This window comes from Photinus pyralis, unplaced genomic scaffold (genome assembly GCF_008802855.1).
Source record: "Photinus pyralis isolate 1611_PpyrPB1 unplaced genomic scaffold, Ppyr1.3 Ppyr1.4_LG3b, whole genome shotgun sequence".
Taxonomy (NCBI): Eukaryota; Metazoa; Arthropoda; class Insecta; order Coleoptera; family Lampyridae; genus Photinus; species Photinus pyralis.
Window position 1 is genome coordinate 22,776,245 of NW_022170510.1, and position 15,597 is coordinate 22,791,841.

A 15,597-nucleotide genomic window follows, 5' to 3' on the forward strand; every position below is an offset into this window, starting at 1 on the left:
TAATTCACAAAGACGATGATTTTTATAAGAAAACGTCAAGTGACATTTCCATGGCAATCGTGAAATTACGAACACCCAGCCCACTTAATTAGACATGTATTCGAGTATAACATCAATATGACTTCATTGTATTTCCTATTTTTAGATTATACTGCAGGTATAATAAACAATACTATAAGATACACGTGTATAATTAGTCTTTAAAGCACTTGCAACGTTAAAGGCACTCCGCTTTGCGTCGTGCCCTTAAACTCGTTGCGCGTGCTTTAAAGACTTGATTATACACTTGTATCTTAATATACTATTATGTCTTACTAACCTATCATAGCACATTTTATATCTGTGATACGCGGCATTAAGTATCACCATAGTAACTCATTCATATTTAATGACAAAACAAACAAATATTTGCAGGTAATTGAAAATTAGAAACGTCAATTATTAATTGTCAATACCTTACTAAATCACAAGATTGGCCTTATTTCGTATAGTTTCTGGAACTTCTTGCTCATTCACGATGAATTGAATTATTTAAAATTACGTTTGACGTTTGGATGGTTTCAATCATATTAACAAATTCGAACTACGCATACTTAATCAAACATTATGAATTATTTTGTAAAGGAATATTTACTTTGACGAAGAAAATTATTTGTAAAACATAAAATTTTGTATGTACCACGGGCATAAGCTGATGTTTATACTCTCAGGCGACTAAAAAGCTTTAACTTGTCGCCCTCGAGAATATAAACATCACTATTATGCCCTTAATACATAAATAACTATTACATGTTTGATTAAGCTTTTGGTATACCCACAAATTTAAAAATAAATTTCAACATTTCTGTTATTAGTAGCAATTCATAAAACAACAAAAGTCATGGCCCCTCCAAGGGAAGCACCTTGTCGTGGTGGGGGGGCTCAGTAACCACTGTTGCCAGCAGTGGTGAAGCTAAGCTATCCCAGGTCGTTTGTTTTTCTTTCTGTGGTGGTTATAGTACTGTACCTCGTGTTTCATGTATTTCAAAATCCCAGTAGCGTCGGTCTCATAGTGAGCGGCTACTGGGTCGGCGTCTGTTCTCCATGTTAGGGGCGGCCGGTAGATGTGCTGGCGGTAGCATAAAAACGCAACTGACATGGCTATGGATTCAGGTTTTTCGCGATCGAACATTACGGCGCAGGGGTTCGAATGGTCCCCAGTGCCGGTCGGGAAGGAGGCGGAACGGGCAGGCCTCACCCGACCGTTATCAAGCGACTGCTCGGCGCTGATAGTAGGTATCCTGGTGACGCAACGAAATCATGAAGGTAGTAGTGATTCGGCAGGGCTCCGTTGTTGTCACCGTTTCAGTTTTCCACCCTGCACAGCTGGCAGTAGCTATAAAATGCAAAAAAAGGTATGGAAAGTTTAAATAATCCAAACCACTCGGGCGGTGGGGTGTCTGGGCCGGACCCCCTTCGGAACCGTCAGGAAGCTCGGTCCAACGAGGAATTGGATGGTGGCTCCAATCCTCGTACTTGTGCCACCATAACTCTAGCAGATGATGAGGTTTTTCCCCCGATGCGGGAAAACACAACCAGAGAGACGGAGGAATCTGTGCCCCGGTTCCTGGTTGTAAAAAGGAAGGAAGGCGACTTCAATAACGTAAGTCCTTTCCTTATAAGTAAGTCTTTGTATGGATTATTGGGAGAAGTCAAAAATGTAAAGAAAGTGAAAGGTGAATTACTAATAGAAACCCGAACTAGCAAGCAATCTAAACAATTTTTGAAAGCGAAGCGACTTGGTGAATTCGAGGTGAAAGTAGAACCTCATATGGCTTTGAACACGTCAAAGGGAGTCGTGTATTGTAAGGACTTGTTAAATTGTACCATTGAAGAGATAATGGAAAATTTACAATCCCAGGGTGTCATTGGCGGTAGGCGTATAAGAACGAAACGCGACGGAGAGTTTCACGATACTCCTAACCACATTCTTACCTTCAACGTTCCGCGTTTACCTAAATCAATAATGGCCGCATTTTATACATTGCAAGTACGTCCTTACATACCTAACCCCTTAAGATGCTTCAACTGTCAGCGTTTTGGACACTCCGCCACAAACTGTAAACAGGAGAAGAGATGTGTGTGTGGAAAATCCCCGCACGAGGGTACTCTATGTGAAATTCCTGTGGAGTGCCCAAATTGTAAAGGACCCCATAAAGCAATTGCAAAATCCTGCGAAGTTTACAAGCAGGAAATGAAAATTCAGGAAGTAAAGATATTGCACAAGTTGTCGTACCCTGAGGCGAAGAAAAAGGTGGACACCCTAGTGGTGCCTAGCATGTCATTCGCGCAGATAACCGCTGCGTCACCTTCAAATCACTCTAATACTGTGCCTGAAATCAGAAAAATAATACAGGAAGAGATGAAAAGTTGCATGAAGGTACTTACCACCAAAATCGAACAACTTTCTCGACATGCATCTGGACTTCATAAATCAAAGCCTATCTCGCAAGTAAGCGAAACAAGTATTCAGTTCTTAGAGCCGACCACTGCATCGGAAGTTGAGACCATGGACGTGGAAACGCGAGGGTCAAAGCGTAGGATGTCATTAGCTAGGACAAGGTCCTCCAGCATCACCTCTGTCGATTCGCAGACAGTGCAGGAGGCCAAACAACAAAAGAAAAAGAAAGGTTGGCCAAAAGGCAAGCCCAGAATGCCTCGTAAAACGGCAGGTGATCCGCAAATTTTTAGTCAGTAAATTTAATCTGTGATTACATCTGTGATATGTTTTCTTGTCTTTGTCTATCATGTGAAACTGTTAATTGTTTGTAATAGTCCCATATACACTGTAATTTTTTATTTTATTTACATGTTAAATTATTCTACTGTGTTTGTTTCTACTTACTTTTAAAATGGATACAACAAAAATTATCCAATGGAACTGTCGGGGACTATCTAACAATTTCAACGAACTGAAACTCTTAATTCAAAAGTATACACCATTGTGTATTGCTCTTCAAGAGACGCGCCTGAAACCGAGATCAAAATACAATATAAAAAATTTCAGTCTGGTAAGGAAAGATTTTTACTCACCTGAAAGAGCCTGTGGAGGAGTGGCTTTTCTCATTAGAAAAGGCACACCATATAAAAGGGTTGAATTAAATACAACTTACCAAGCTGTAGCAGTACAATTTGAAATTGTTAAAACTTTTACACTTTGTAACATCTACGTTCCTAATACAGCATATGAAGTAGAACAAATTAGACAAATTATAAATCAGCTCCCAACACCCTTTGTTCTTGTCGGAGATTTCAATTCCCACAAAATTGTTTGGGGCTCTACCTCAAATGATGCCCGAGGCAAAGAGTTATTGGAACTCATAGAAAACGATAACTTAAGTATCTTGAATAACGGTTCGGCCACGTTTTTCAACGTGAGATCCGGAACATTCGACGCAATTGATCTTTCTATATGGTCTCCAAATATATACTGTAATTTTGAATGGGAGGTGGAAACTGATCTCCATCACAGCGATCATTTTCCCATAATCATTTCTGTTAGAGGCAAAAATCCCACGATAAGATCAGTGGCTAGATTTAAGATCCCACAAGCAGATTGGGAACTTTTTGCAAGTAAGTTCGTCCCTCCAGCCCTAGATAGCTTAAGTTTAAAAACTCTTACATCTGCTATATTAGACGCTGCGAACGCCAGTATTCCAAAATCCAAACCTGGCAATAAAGCAAAAATGGTTCCGTGGTGGTCGTCTGAAATAAAAGAAAAAATATCATTAAAAAATCAAGCCTTATATAGATTTAGACGTAATCCTACGTTGGACAATTTAATAATTTTTTTATTATACCTGAATCACAATCTCAGTTTTAAACACTCAAATGCGTGCGAAAAAGGGCCTTTAAAACACACGTGCTTTAAAGTTGCTAAGTAACGATACTTCAAGTATGACTTTTGAAACTGTCATCTGGATGAAATAAAAACTCCTCTTAGGTCGCTTTCTGTAAATGCAGAACATTTCTTTGGCTTTTGTACCTATCCTTTGGTTGAAGCTTTCACAAACGCGCATAATTTAGGGTATGCTTCCAAATCTGTTCTACTTTTTAATCGCAGCATTGTTCGAAGTTTTGAATGAATGCACCAAAAGATAGAAGATTTAAATACCTTTGACATTTCCTTCATATATGCCAGCATTATGGATGCATTTAAGACTGTATTTCGTAAGTAACTTCCTATTCATCCATGGAAACAACTTTTCATATTCTTTATAATAGGCTTTACTGGAGTTGGATTTTACACCTACCAACGTTTGTTTAGATTTTACAACAATCGATTTAATGGACGGTGTATTATCTTTTTCAACGGAAATCGTTTAATTCACAAAGACGATAATTTTTATAAGCAAACGTCAAGTGACATTTCCATGGCAATCGTGAAATTACGAACACCCAGCCCACTTAATTAAACATGTATTCGAGTATAACGTCAATATGATTTCATTGTATTTCCTATTTTTAAATTATACTGCAGGTATAATAAAAAATACTATAAGATACACGTGTATAATTGGTCTTTAAAGCACTTGCAACGTTAAAGGCACTCCGCTTTGCGTCGTGCCCTTAAACTCGTTGCGCGTGCTTTAAAGACTTGATTATACACTTGTATCTTAATATACTATTAAGAAACGTCGTTCGGAGTGTCGCCGAAAAATACTGGAAGCACAGAGGAGCTCCTGGAATCAATACGTGTCCACGATTACACCGGACACTACTAGCAAGGAAGTGTGGAAAAAGGTTGGAGCCGTATCAGGTAAAATTGGTTGCAATAGTCTGGCCTTCTTGCGAGATTCAGAGGGACAAATCACAAACAAACCAGAGGATATATCGGATATCATAGCAACCCAATTTTACCAAGTTAGTAGCTCCAAAAATTATGCGGATACATTTCTTCACACTAAACAACATAAAGAATCCAATCCTATTATTTTTGATACTAAGGAAAACTTAAATTATAATACTCCGTTTACCTTAGAAGAGTTGAATATCGCTATCCGTAACACCAAGTCATGTTCACCGGGAGAAGACGAAATCCACAACCAGATGTTTCATCACTGTACTCCTGAAATGCAACAAAGTATTAGATTTCTTTAATATTTGTTGGAATGAACATACTTACCCCTCGGAATGGAAACAGGCCGTTGTCATTCCTATACCGAAACCTGGAAAAGATCCGTTGCTGGCACAAAGTTATCGCCCAATTAGTTTAACGTCTTGCTTGGGAAAACTGCTAGAGAAAATGGTTAATGTGCGGCTGCAAACATTTCTTGAAGATAATAATATATACGTACCTTATCAAACGGGTTTTCGGAAGGGACGGGCAACGGCTGACCATTTGGTCAAATTGACCGATAGAATTCTGAGTGCATTTGACAGTGGTGAACACCTGCTTGCGGTTTTCTTTGATATAAAGGGCGCTTACGACATGACTTGGTGATATGGAATATTGCAGAATATGTATAAATACAATCTTCGAGGGAAGTTACCAAAATTTATACAATCCTTTCTAGAGAACAGAAAGTTTGTTGTAAGAATCGGTGACATCCACTCAAAAGAGTATGTTTTAGAAAATGGTGTGCCGCAGGGGTCAACACTTAGCTGTTCCCTGTTTGGCATCGCCATAAACGAAATAGCTAAAGGTGTTGAGGGGATGATTGATAAATGTTTGTATGTTGATGATTTAATGGTTTGTTGTTCTGGTAAGACGGTCGGTGCAATAACTCGAAGTCTACAAGTGGCCATAAACAAAATCTGTAGTAACGCCAATGCGGTCGGGTTTGTGCTGTCGGAGGAAAAGACAAAGGCTGTCCACTTTTGCCGACTCCGTAGACCGCACTATGATCCTGTGCTACTAATGAATGATCGTGTAATCAGTGTTGTTCAGGAAGTCAAGTTTCTCGGGCTTACCTTTGACCGGGAATTACGGTGGTCAAAGCATTTAAATAATGTTACTGCTACATGTAGAAAATCGCTGAACATCATGAGAGTTCTCGCTCATCATAGGTGGGGAGCTCACCATAAGACCCTACTGGATATATATAAGGCCCTCATCCTATCAAGGATGGATTATGGATGTGCAGCGTACTCTACGTGTGGCAATAATGCTTTACTTGGGGAACTTGATAAGATTCAGAACCTGGCTATTCGATATTCTTTGGGAGCATATCCAACAAGTCCAGTTCCATCGCTCTACGTCGAGGCAAATATTCCCCCTCTAGCTCTTCGCCGGAAACAGATTGTTGCAAACTACTATATAAAAGTAAGGTTAGATGATAAACATCCAAATTTTAGATCCCTTACTGATGCGACTACCATTGCTCGTCTATACAGATGTAGATCGTTAGGTGTTAGGGCTAGAGAGGTATTAAACCACCTCCAATTGGAGAATATTGACTTCACGAGTATGTCATCTACTGCACGGCGTGGACTCGTGAAAAGTAAAATCTATGAGCGGTGGAGTGAGCAGTGGTCGGAGTCTGATACGGCTTTGAAAAGGATCAAACCTAGTCTGGATCCGCTATTCTATATCGACGTTAGACGTTTGAACTTGATCAGGCTGTACAGACTCCGTCTGGGGCATACTGCTCTCACTCAGGGGTATTTGTTGGCAGGTGAAGAACGGCCATTATGCGAACAATGTGGTGTTAATTTAACACCACATCACATTATTTCTATTTGTCCGCAGTATATGAATGTACGTGTGATATTTAATATAAACCCGATATGGGAAAATAACTTCAAAAATGAAGAGCAATGTAAAAATACTCTCGCGTTCATCCAACAAATTGGCATTGCAAACCATCTGTGATATTTTTAAATTTTTGTCTTTATGTATATTTGTGTAGTAAATAAGTAAATGTAATCACGCCTGTCTTGTGTTGTGTGTTCAGAAACTGTGATATTATAGTACCTTAGTGTAAGTAAAAAAAAAAAAAGTCATGGCTATTGCTACTAAAAACAGTTTTGTATGCACCTTTTAATTCTGAACAACTTTAAAGTCTACAATTTTTTTCTGTAAAATGTACAGGAGGGCAGGATATTGCATAAAACTAATTTCCCATGTTAAATCCCCATGTTCCTACTTACCGTGCACCCCCCGGTATATACGAGTACGTCAAACTGACGAGCAGCAATGTCCCCTTTAATCCCTATCGAGCTGCATTTAATTCTCACGTAACAATCGATTACAGTTTACAGTAAATCGTTGCTATTAGACCAATGAACTTTGTCTGTCCACATTGCAAGGCTTTTAAGTTAAAAACTGAAGCCCCGGGATTATGTTGCGCCAGTGGCCAAGCGAATACACTACATAGAAGTGCGTTTATTTTTTATTATTCTGGGGAGAGATGGGGAGATTTTGGGGAAAGTGTGTAAAAATCTCTTTTCCGGCTAAACGGTTGAACCGATTGGAACCGAATTTGGTACACATATTCTTAGACATAAAAGGGCAGAATCGTGCATGCGCAGGTGGGGCGGGTGTTACCTGCGCTAGGCACAGTAAATTTCTTGAAATAATTTTTTGTTATTATTTATTCCAGTTCAAATTGATTAGGTATGCATAGCTAGGAAAGCGGACAACGTCCGTCGGGTCAGCTAGTAAAAATATATATAGATATCTCCTGGTGGAACAATCCCTAACATTAAAGTTACTAGAATCTGGTAACTTCCGCCATTTTTGGGCAAAAATCATGCGTTCTCTCTCTAACACACGAGCCCAATGGATTGCGGTATTTTCTATATTTAGTGACTTTAAGGTGGCGTTTACATTGAAAGAGTGGAAATTTGTTTCCACAATAACTTCCTTTTTGGTATATAGTTTTGGTTGAAATAACATTCATTCAAATATATAATCTTCCGACATTTGCATGAAACAAAAATTATTTAGCTAATTCCTGCATTTTCGCCGTTATTTAAGAAAGAAGTTCTTAAAAACCTACCATATAAAATATATATTTTCATTTTTATCACACACTGATAAAAAAATCAAATCAAATTTAACTTCATTCACAAGCTTAAACCCTCAGCATCCATCGGTCGTTAACAGAAATTTATTTTTTTACCTCGAAACAAAGTTATTAGGAAATCACAACGCAACTTTTGCACTTTTTGTAAACGCCACCTTAATCTGAATCGAAAATTGGATGAACAACTTCCATAGACCTCCAGAATTTTTATTTTGGTTAACTTGACTTTTGTTGCTTTAAGAAGTAAGTTTAGTTGATTTCTGTATGTTACAAATCCATATCCATAGTCCAAATCTATAAATGGTCGACATTGCTCTACATATAGTACGTCACGGTTCTTAAATTTAACTAAAACCCTTTAGTTATTCACGAATAGCCACGAATCATTATTCAGATCACGTTTTAAATACTTATAGGTATAATGTATTACCGGAAAAAATAAATTTTTACGGTTAGCAATCAATTTTGAGTTGGCAACAAATTCCTCATGCATTTTCACGTTAATTATGTTTGCATACTGATCCGTAATTCTAATTCTTAACACGAAAGATTCATAATGAAGTACCTAATCGATGTTGTATGTACATATAAATATAGTCAAGACATGACAATCTTAGATCTTCTATAGTGGTTGATGGTTGACATATTGTTATGCTCTGAATGTCCAAGTAGTTTAAAGCATTAATTTCGTCGCGCAAGATATCTAGGTTCAGGCAAAGAGTAAAATAATTGTATTCTTGGGTTCAGGTCCCCTACTAGCGAGTAAAAATCCGCTTTTTGTTTAATATCATTAATGTATTTGTTAAATCCGAATGGAAACAGTTCCGTTGCGGTAGACGGAGGTCTATGCATTGCAATAGCATAAGATAACATATGTTGTCTGTGGTTTTATCTAAAATTTCAATAGTAACTTGACACACTTGCACGTTCTTAAGTAAACAATATTACTCCATCATTTTTCTAAATTTGGCCTTGACATTTCGTTATATTTTAATTCAGTGAAGTTGATGTGTTGCTTGAGTTCGGACGAGAGTGAACGATTGGGAAGTTCTGCAACAGGAAACATTAGCGACCACAATTACGTGCAGTGGGAATTCCGGAGCGCAAGCTGGAATGCGTTCAGAATGGGCACCGAAAGGTTGCGAGAAATTATAGCGGAAATCCAGCTCGAAGATCTGGAGCACATGGATGATACCTATAGGTACATTCCCGAATCGGTTAATCAGGGGTTGATACCGATCCTATCGGCCAATGTGCGTCTTTGATTCGGTAATGAAACTTTTTCGAGAGAATAATAAACAAGTATAAATTGTGCACCACGTCTCAATCGCCGTTTGTGAGTACCCTCTTCCGACAATCCGTTCTTGAGGTGTAAGGGAAGAGACCTTATCTAGGCACCACTAAAGTATGCAAAATCTTAGACCAATTGGTTGTCGCATGTAAAAGTTATGCACGGTTTACTTTCAAAAGCAGCATATCAGGAAATAATTCGTGGGGAGGCCCCCCTTTTGGACAGCAAAATTTCATGGCCGTCTGGCACACCTTCAAGGTTTCTGCACCAGTCCATGGCGGACACTGGGGTGGCTGAAACTATTGGACGCACATCACGAAACTGAGTGTGCCGGAGTGGGTTGGACGCAGGTCTGGGGAGGTAAAATATCTGCTTAGCCACTTTCTCACGAGACACGGTAGACTGGGTACTTACCTTCACAAAGTAACTGAAGAGGGAATGACCTCTACCTCGACTTTTGCATGAGCATCCCTTTTTCAAGTGAATGAGATGGAGTCACCACGAGAGAAGTACTTGGGGCGGCCGCAGAAGGGGTCGGTTTAACGACACAGAATATTATCAGGGTGATGTGCAGGGTAGATGGTAGCGGTATAAAGCACAGGGACATTTTGACCTTCACTGTTATTGGTTAAAACATGAGTCAGTATTACCCTGAAAAGAAACGAGTGACGAATTCTGTCATTAGCTGTCAATTTCAAAGAGGGTGCGTGATATCGTTTGACTTATATTTTTCAAATTTTGTGCCGTTTTATATTTTTCCTGTGAGGGTGAGGGTGTGTGTGTGTGTGTCTTCAAACACAGCGTGATCTACTACCTTCTTATAATGAATGCAGCATAGTAAGTAATTGGTGATCCTGGCTTCGTTTGTTTTGCCATAAAAATGTTATAAATCTGACTTTTTGAGTTGGGGTGCTGTCAAACATTTTTTACATACATTTAATTAACATAAGTTTTTACTGCAATACAGCTGTGTACAATACAACCATGTAACATTTATAAGAAATACAGTTGTTAAAACAATTATTTATTAACGTCAATACAAAATTACAACGTGTACTAGTACAATAAAATATTCTTGAACTGCCTCGTTTAAAACAATCCCTCCTCTATACAGTGTATTCCAAATGCATTCAGAACTATTGCTAACTTACCTACTTCGATTGGAGTATCGGATTATCGAGATATTCAACAAATTAACATTTATGTAAATCAAACATGTATATTTTTACATATTTTTCTTTTAGGCATTTAGCAGAGCATAGTTTTCAATTTTTCATTTTTCGTGGTGAACTATTGTCCCTTAGAAAGTTTCATATTTCAAAATTGACAATATGACGTAGAGATACTCATCATTTATTAATATCCACAGATCAACTATCACAGCAGGTTCAATTTGTTTCAAAACACCAGGAAATTGTGATAAAAATAATCGAACGTCCATAATCTTTTGATCTGTAGATATTAAAATCATGAATCTCTGCGTCACGTATATTTTGAAATATGTAACTTTCTAAGGGACACTAGTTTTTCATGAAAAACTGAAAATGATCAGCCTGAAAGATGGATCACTTTGTGATGACTGTTTGACCGATCGATCATCGAAGAACTGTTTACTTACTACTTTTATTTTTATTTCATGCATTTCAGTTCATAACTAACGGAGAGAGCCTTCCTTATTTTTGGACCTACATTACCAATTCACGAACTCCGATCTCCAAATTTTACAAAGAATCCACCTGCAAACTTTAATCGTAATCTGTTCATCCGTTCTCTTTTAAATTGATGGACATAAAGCCATCGAGCGTGCGATCGGACGATTGGGAGAAAGCATAACAGTCTCGTTTAAAACTCGACGCTAAAAATCCTTTTTTGTATCGGTACAAAGAACCTAAAAAAAGCAAACTATCGTAGCTATAAGCTGTGCCTTAAAATTAATTTTTTTACATTGCATGTTTAATGCTTTGACCCCTGCGATTAATTAATTGTTGTTTTTTTATCCTCAGTTTTATTTTATTTCAACATATGAAAAACATAGTGTCCGTTAAAAAATGATATTTTGCTGAATATGCCCCTAGTTTTATGTTCAAAATTTGACCATCGCAATCCTAAGAAAAAATACGTTATATTTGGTTATATAACGGACAGTATCTTCAATAATAAGGAAGTTAGCAATAATTCCGATTCTAGATGCAATACACAGTAGGTGATATATCATTCCAATTACTACTATTTCAACAATTACCTACTATTGATAATGTAACACATTCTGTAGATACCTACATCTATTCTTTTAATAACACAGAATGGGTTTTTGCACAAAAGGGTTCTTAATTTGCCACTTAAGTTACATAGCACGTCCAAAAGTTTGTTTTGTTTTAAAATGTACCTACTGCGTAACATCATCATGTATCTACGAGTATTATTGATTATATATGCTATATATGTTCGGTTTAGTTCGATGATTCAGAAGATGTGAGCAATATTACTTACCTACCCTATACAGTGTGTCTATATAAGAATGAACAGCATCAGGAAATCAGAAACCATAGAGATACACAGTCGGTTAAATTAGGAAAAAGTTGTGTACTTCAGGGCTTAGTAAAATCATGTTTTAAAAATTCGAAAATTCCGATCAGTACCGAAAATATTTTAAAAACAAAACCAAAATTAACCATATTCATTTTTATTTTTTTCTGACCCTGTTGGTACGACACACCTTGTATATTCAGGAAAATGCACAAATATCAATTGATAAATATTTGGCATTATCGCTGTACGGAGAATCATACCACGCAGATCTCGTACCTACCTCGTTATACGTTTCCTTTTACAAATCGGTCACCGTTCAGGCTAGTCGCCTTTCAATCAAGCTTTATTAAATTTAAATGTAATAAATAGTGTTAGCTGTGTACAAGTGAGGCAAGCTAATAATCCTTGAGGACGTTGAGGTCGTTTCGGCATTATCTGATGGTACCAGTTCACCGATTCACGGAGATAAACTGCCGACTACTCCGTAGCCGTAAAGGGTCGCTCCCATACGGCACTCTCCATTTTGACGCGTCCAATCACCAGGTGTGCACACCGTCATACCGCATCAAAGAAACGAATACCAACCTATCCACGATTACGAAAGAATTTTATCAACGATCTTCGATGACCATTACACCTTTGATTAGCCTCAGCGTCCTAGTATACCTTTTGTAATTTAGTAACTCCATGGAGTATAACCCATATTTATCTGTTAGGTTAACCTTATATAAATAAATTTTCATTAACTATTTTTCATCAATTTTGTGTACAAGTGAAGCTTGGTTGTTGGCCAATTCTCTCTTTTCCAAATTTACGGTCCCGGACTGATGTTCCCTCGGGCTCATTGGTTTACGGTACACTGTTTGAACACATATCAAGAAACAACTAACGCTTTCATAGGAACTTTGTAAGCTCTACAAGATATTTCTCACAGATTTTCACTGCGACTGCAACCCTGCAACCATCATCAACTTCATATTTGTGTATGATCTGGAAAAAGTACATACTGTATTGAGTAGCATTTTTTATTACTAATATACAACGATGGCACAAGATGATTCTTTATTATGTCATGTAAACGAACCATGAATGAATTATTTGGAGATTTTGTGAACGGTTACTACACCAAAATTTTAAAAATGGTTTACCATTTACGTCAGAAAAATAGCTTGTTATTACATTTTGGTGTATCTAGTAGGCGAAAAATGTCAAAACAATTGATTGATGGTTCCTGTAAACCACATACCTAATAAAGAATCATATTGTCATCATTGTATTCGTAATAAAAAATTCTACTCAATATAGTATGTACTTTTTCCCCGGTCCATATAAAAGTATGAAGTTCATGTGTATCTCTTATGGTTTCCAATTCTCCCATGCTGTTATCTTATCTTGGCTACACTGTATGTACATAAACAACAACCAAATCCTTACTAACACAAATTTTTGGACGAGTTTTAACTCTATCAAATTGGAATATACCTACCTATTGTAGCCAGCGATTACATGGAGCTATTTAAACATGATCTACCTAATACTAAAAATCACATTTTGGTAGTTGGTACTACTTGCTGAATAATATCTTATATAAAATTTTAAGTGTAGCGACATTCCTCTGTATCAAATTCTGTATAATAAAGGTACTCAAACTGTATAAAAATTGTGAAAGTCAAAATTACAATTTACGTATAAATATAAAAACCCAATTTTAGTCCTTAAAATTAAATTAGGTAACACATTCAGAGACCTACTGTTGTACGCCTGAGAAACCAGCTTATTCAGATTAAGTGCTCTGATCGGCCATGGTGAATTTTAGATAACGATTCCCTGTAAAATAAAACAAAGAATTAACAATTTCGTTATTTCGGATTATGTTTAAAATATGATGTGATGTTTGTTGTTCAAAATGAGTGCGGTGGTTGAATAAACGAGTCAACGAATTCGACAATTACACAAACCTCAAACACTATATGGACATTATTAATAAATATTACAGCAATGTGGAATTATGAACACTTTTTCGTCTCAATTCCCGGTATGGAATGTAGATATGTTAAAATTTTTCTGATTCTCCATATTCTCTTTTTTCACAAACATTCCATAGTTGCGGTTATTAGAAACTGCGAAGATCTACCAGCGTAAAAATCGGGAAAATCAGTTTTATCAAGGATTTTCCAAATTCTAACACTGTTGGATTGTTGGAAATTATGCAATATTTAACTAACGTGCACTATATGCACACGTATTTAGGGAACAATGCAAAAGACAACTACAATGTCGATGTTTTATTCATTTCAGTCTGGTAGGGTTTCAGTTACTAACCCCCATCCCATCCTAAGTTAAAACTTCCAGTGTGTCACGTACAAAAATTGAAATGTATTGATCGCGCATATCAGCATTACTGACATTTCATTGATGAGATATATGTCTCTATTTCCAAATATAAAACATGTTTTTATCAGTCAAAAGTGATATTTAATAAATCACGGACGCAGCCTCTAAGCGAAATAGGCGCCCGTAATTTTTATTAAATTGAATTTTGTACGCTTTTTCATTGTTATGTTCAACTTTGTTGGGCTGCAAAAACACTTTTCCCGAACTTCAGTTACGAAAATTTATTCATGTCGTGTTCATTGCAAATTTATACCCATTTTTATCTTTAACCTTTCTGAGAATAATAAATTTTTGACGATCGCACGGTAATTTGTAAACCTAATTTCTCATGTGGGTAATGTCGGGAAAGCCATGAACACGTATCTTAAATTATCGAAAAAACGTGATGGATATTTTGGATAATACTTATTCCACACGCTGTAGACGTATTTAGTAAAACCCAAATCTTACTATATGAACAGCATTCTGCTTCAGACACATTTTAAATGTAATTTATATCCCCTTTCATATAGTTATGAAAAATTGGTTTACACCTGATATACCGGAAGAATATTAAAATGCTAAATGTACCGCAATTAAAGCAGAAGTCTGTTCTTAAATGGTTAAGATAATGTGACCTACCGGTACGAACGGTACTGATCACGGTACACGATATCCTGGTACTGATGTATCCGCTACACATAGTTATTTACATAAAACTGGCGAGGAAATATTGAAGTACGAGGCCGCTTTGGCACCGAGTAGTTCAATTTCCGAGTGAAGTAATGTCCTTTACTGACGACTGTTGTATTAAATTTCATTTTATAGCGTATGTTAAAATGAGATTTTAATAATTTTGGATGAGTAGGCCAAGCCGTCCTTTAACCGTAAGGGTAGATAAAGTGCGATCGAACATTCTTATTTCAAATGCACGATATAAAATGACGTTCAGAACATAATGACAATTCTGTTTCTATGGAAACGATCGCGACGGCAGAACCTAAGCCTGCTATTTTTGACGTCTCTAAATTAAATTTAGGATTATCAGAAGCTTTCCAATAATTTTTATGGCACCTGCAGTCCTATAAAATGAAGTTTTGTATTATACACGACGATAAATGGAAACTAATCATCTCGTGGTCTCAATGGTTAAAATATCCCTTTATCGTCTTGTATAATAAATAAATATTACCCGAAATTGTATTTTAATATAAAATTTCAAGTTTCATATATAACTGTTGATTAATGTTAATCTGTCAGTCATTTTAGACATTTAGCAATGTGACAGGTGCGGCTACAAAAGTAAAAGGTGCGGTCGGTAAAGTGACAGGCGGCAGGAAAAGTATTCTGGTCTGCCGCTGTCATGGAAACTAAAATTTCCTGACATACAGTGAG

At 37.0% G+C, this 15,597-nt stretch overlaps 2 protein-coding genes and 1 long non-coding RNA gene across 6 annotated transcripts in view; 1 reads left to right on the forward strand and 2 right to left on the reverse strand.

The window, feature by feature from the left end:
- The first annotated feature begins 1,396 nt into the window (after positions 1 to 1,396).
- Positions 1,397 to 2,737, forward strand: LOC116166423. Its single transcript, XM_031481376.1, has one exon. The coding sequence runs from the start codon at positions 1,397 to 1,399 to the stop codon at positions 2,735 to 2,737; it is 1,341 nt and encodes a 446-aa protein (XP_031337236.1).
- A 726-nt stretch (positions 2,738 to 3,463) lies between these two features.
- LOC116167209 lies at positions 3,464 to 5,875 on the reverse strand. Of its 2 annotated transcripts, XR_004144479.1 has the most exons (4): positions 5,337 to 5,875; positions 5,165 to 5,272; positions 5,016 to 5,107; positions 3,464 to 3,744 (listed from the first exon to the last, which is right to left on the reverse strand). It is a non-coding gene; the product is annotated as an uncharacterized LOC116167209 (long non-coding RNA). The 2 variants fall into 2 exon arrangements; XR_004144478.1 differs by having other exon boundaries at positions 5,165 to 5,409.
- Positions 5,876 to 10,318: 4,443 nt separating this feature from the next.
- The window catches only part of LOC116167191, a 164,149-nt gene continuing 158,870 nt past the window's right edge, over positions 10,319 to 15,597 (reverse strand). For all 3 annotated transcript variants that reach the window (XM_031482455.1, XM_031482456.1, XM_031482457.1), the window contains one exon: positions 10,319 to 13,656. The gene's annotated coding sequence lies outside the window, so the exon portion shown is untranslated. The remainder of the gene's footprint in view (positions 13,657 to 15,597) is intronic.

Excerpts from the sequence above, each read along its gene's own strand:
- LOC116166423 (XM_031481376.1), top strand. The coding sequence starts at position 1,397 with ATGGAAAGTTTAAATAATCCAAACCACTCGGGCGGTGGGGTGTCTGGG.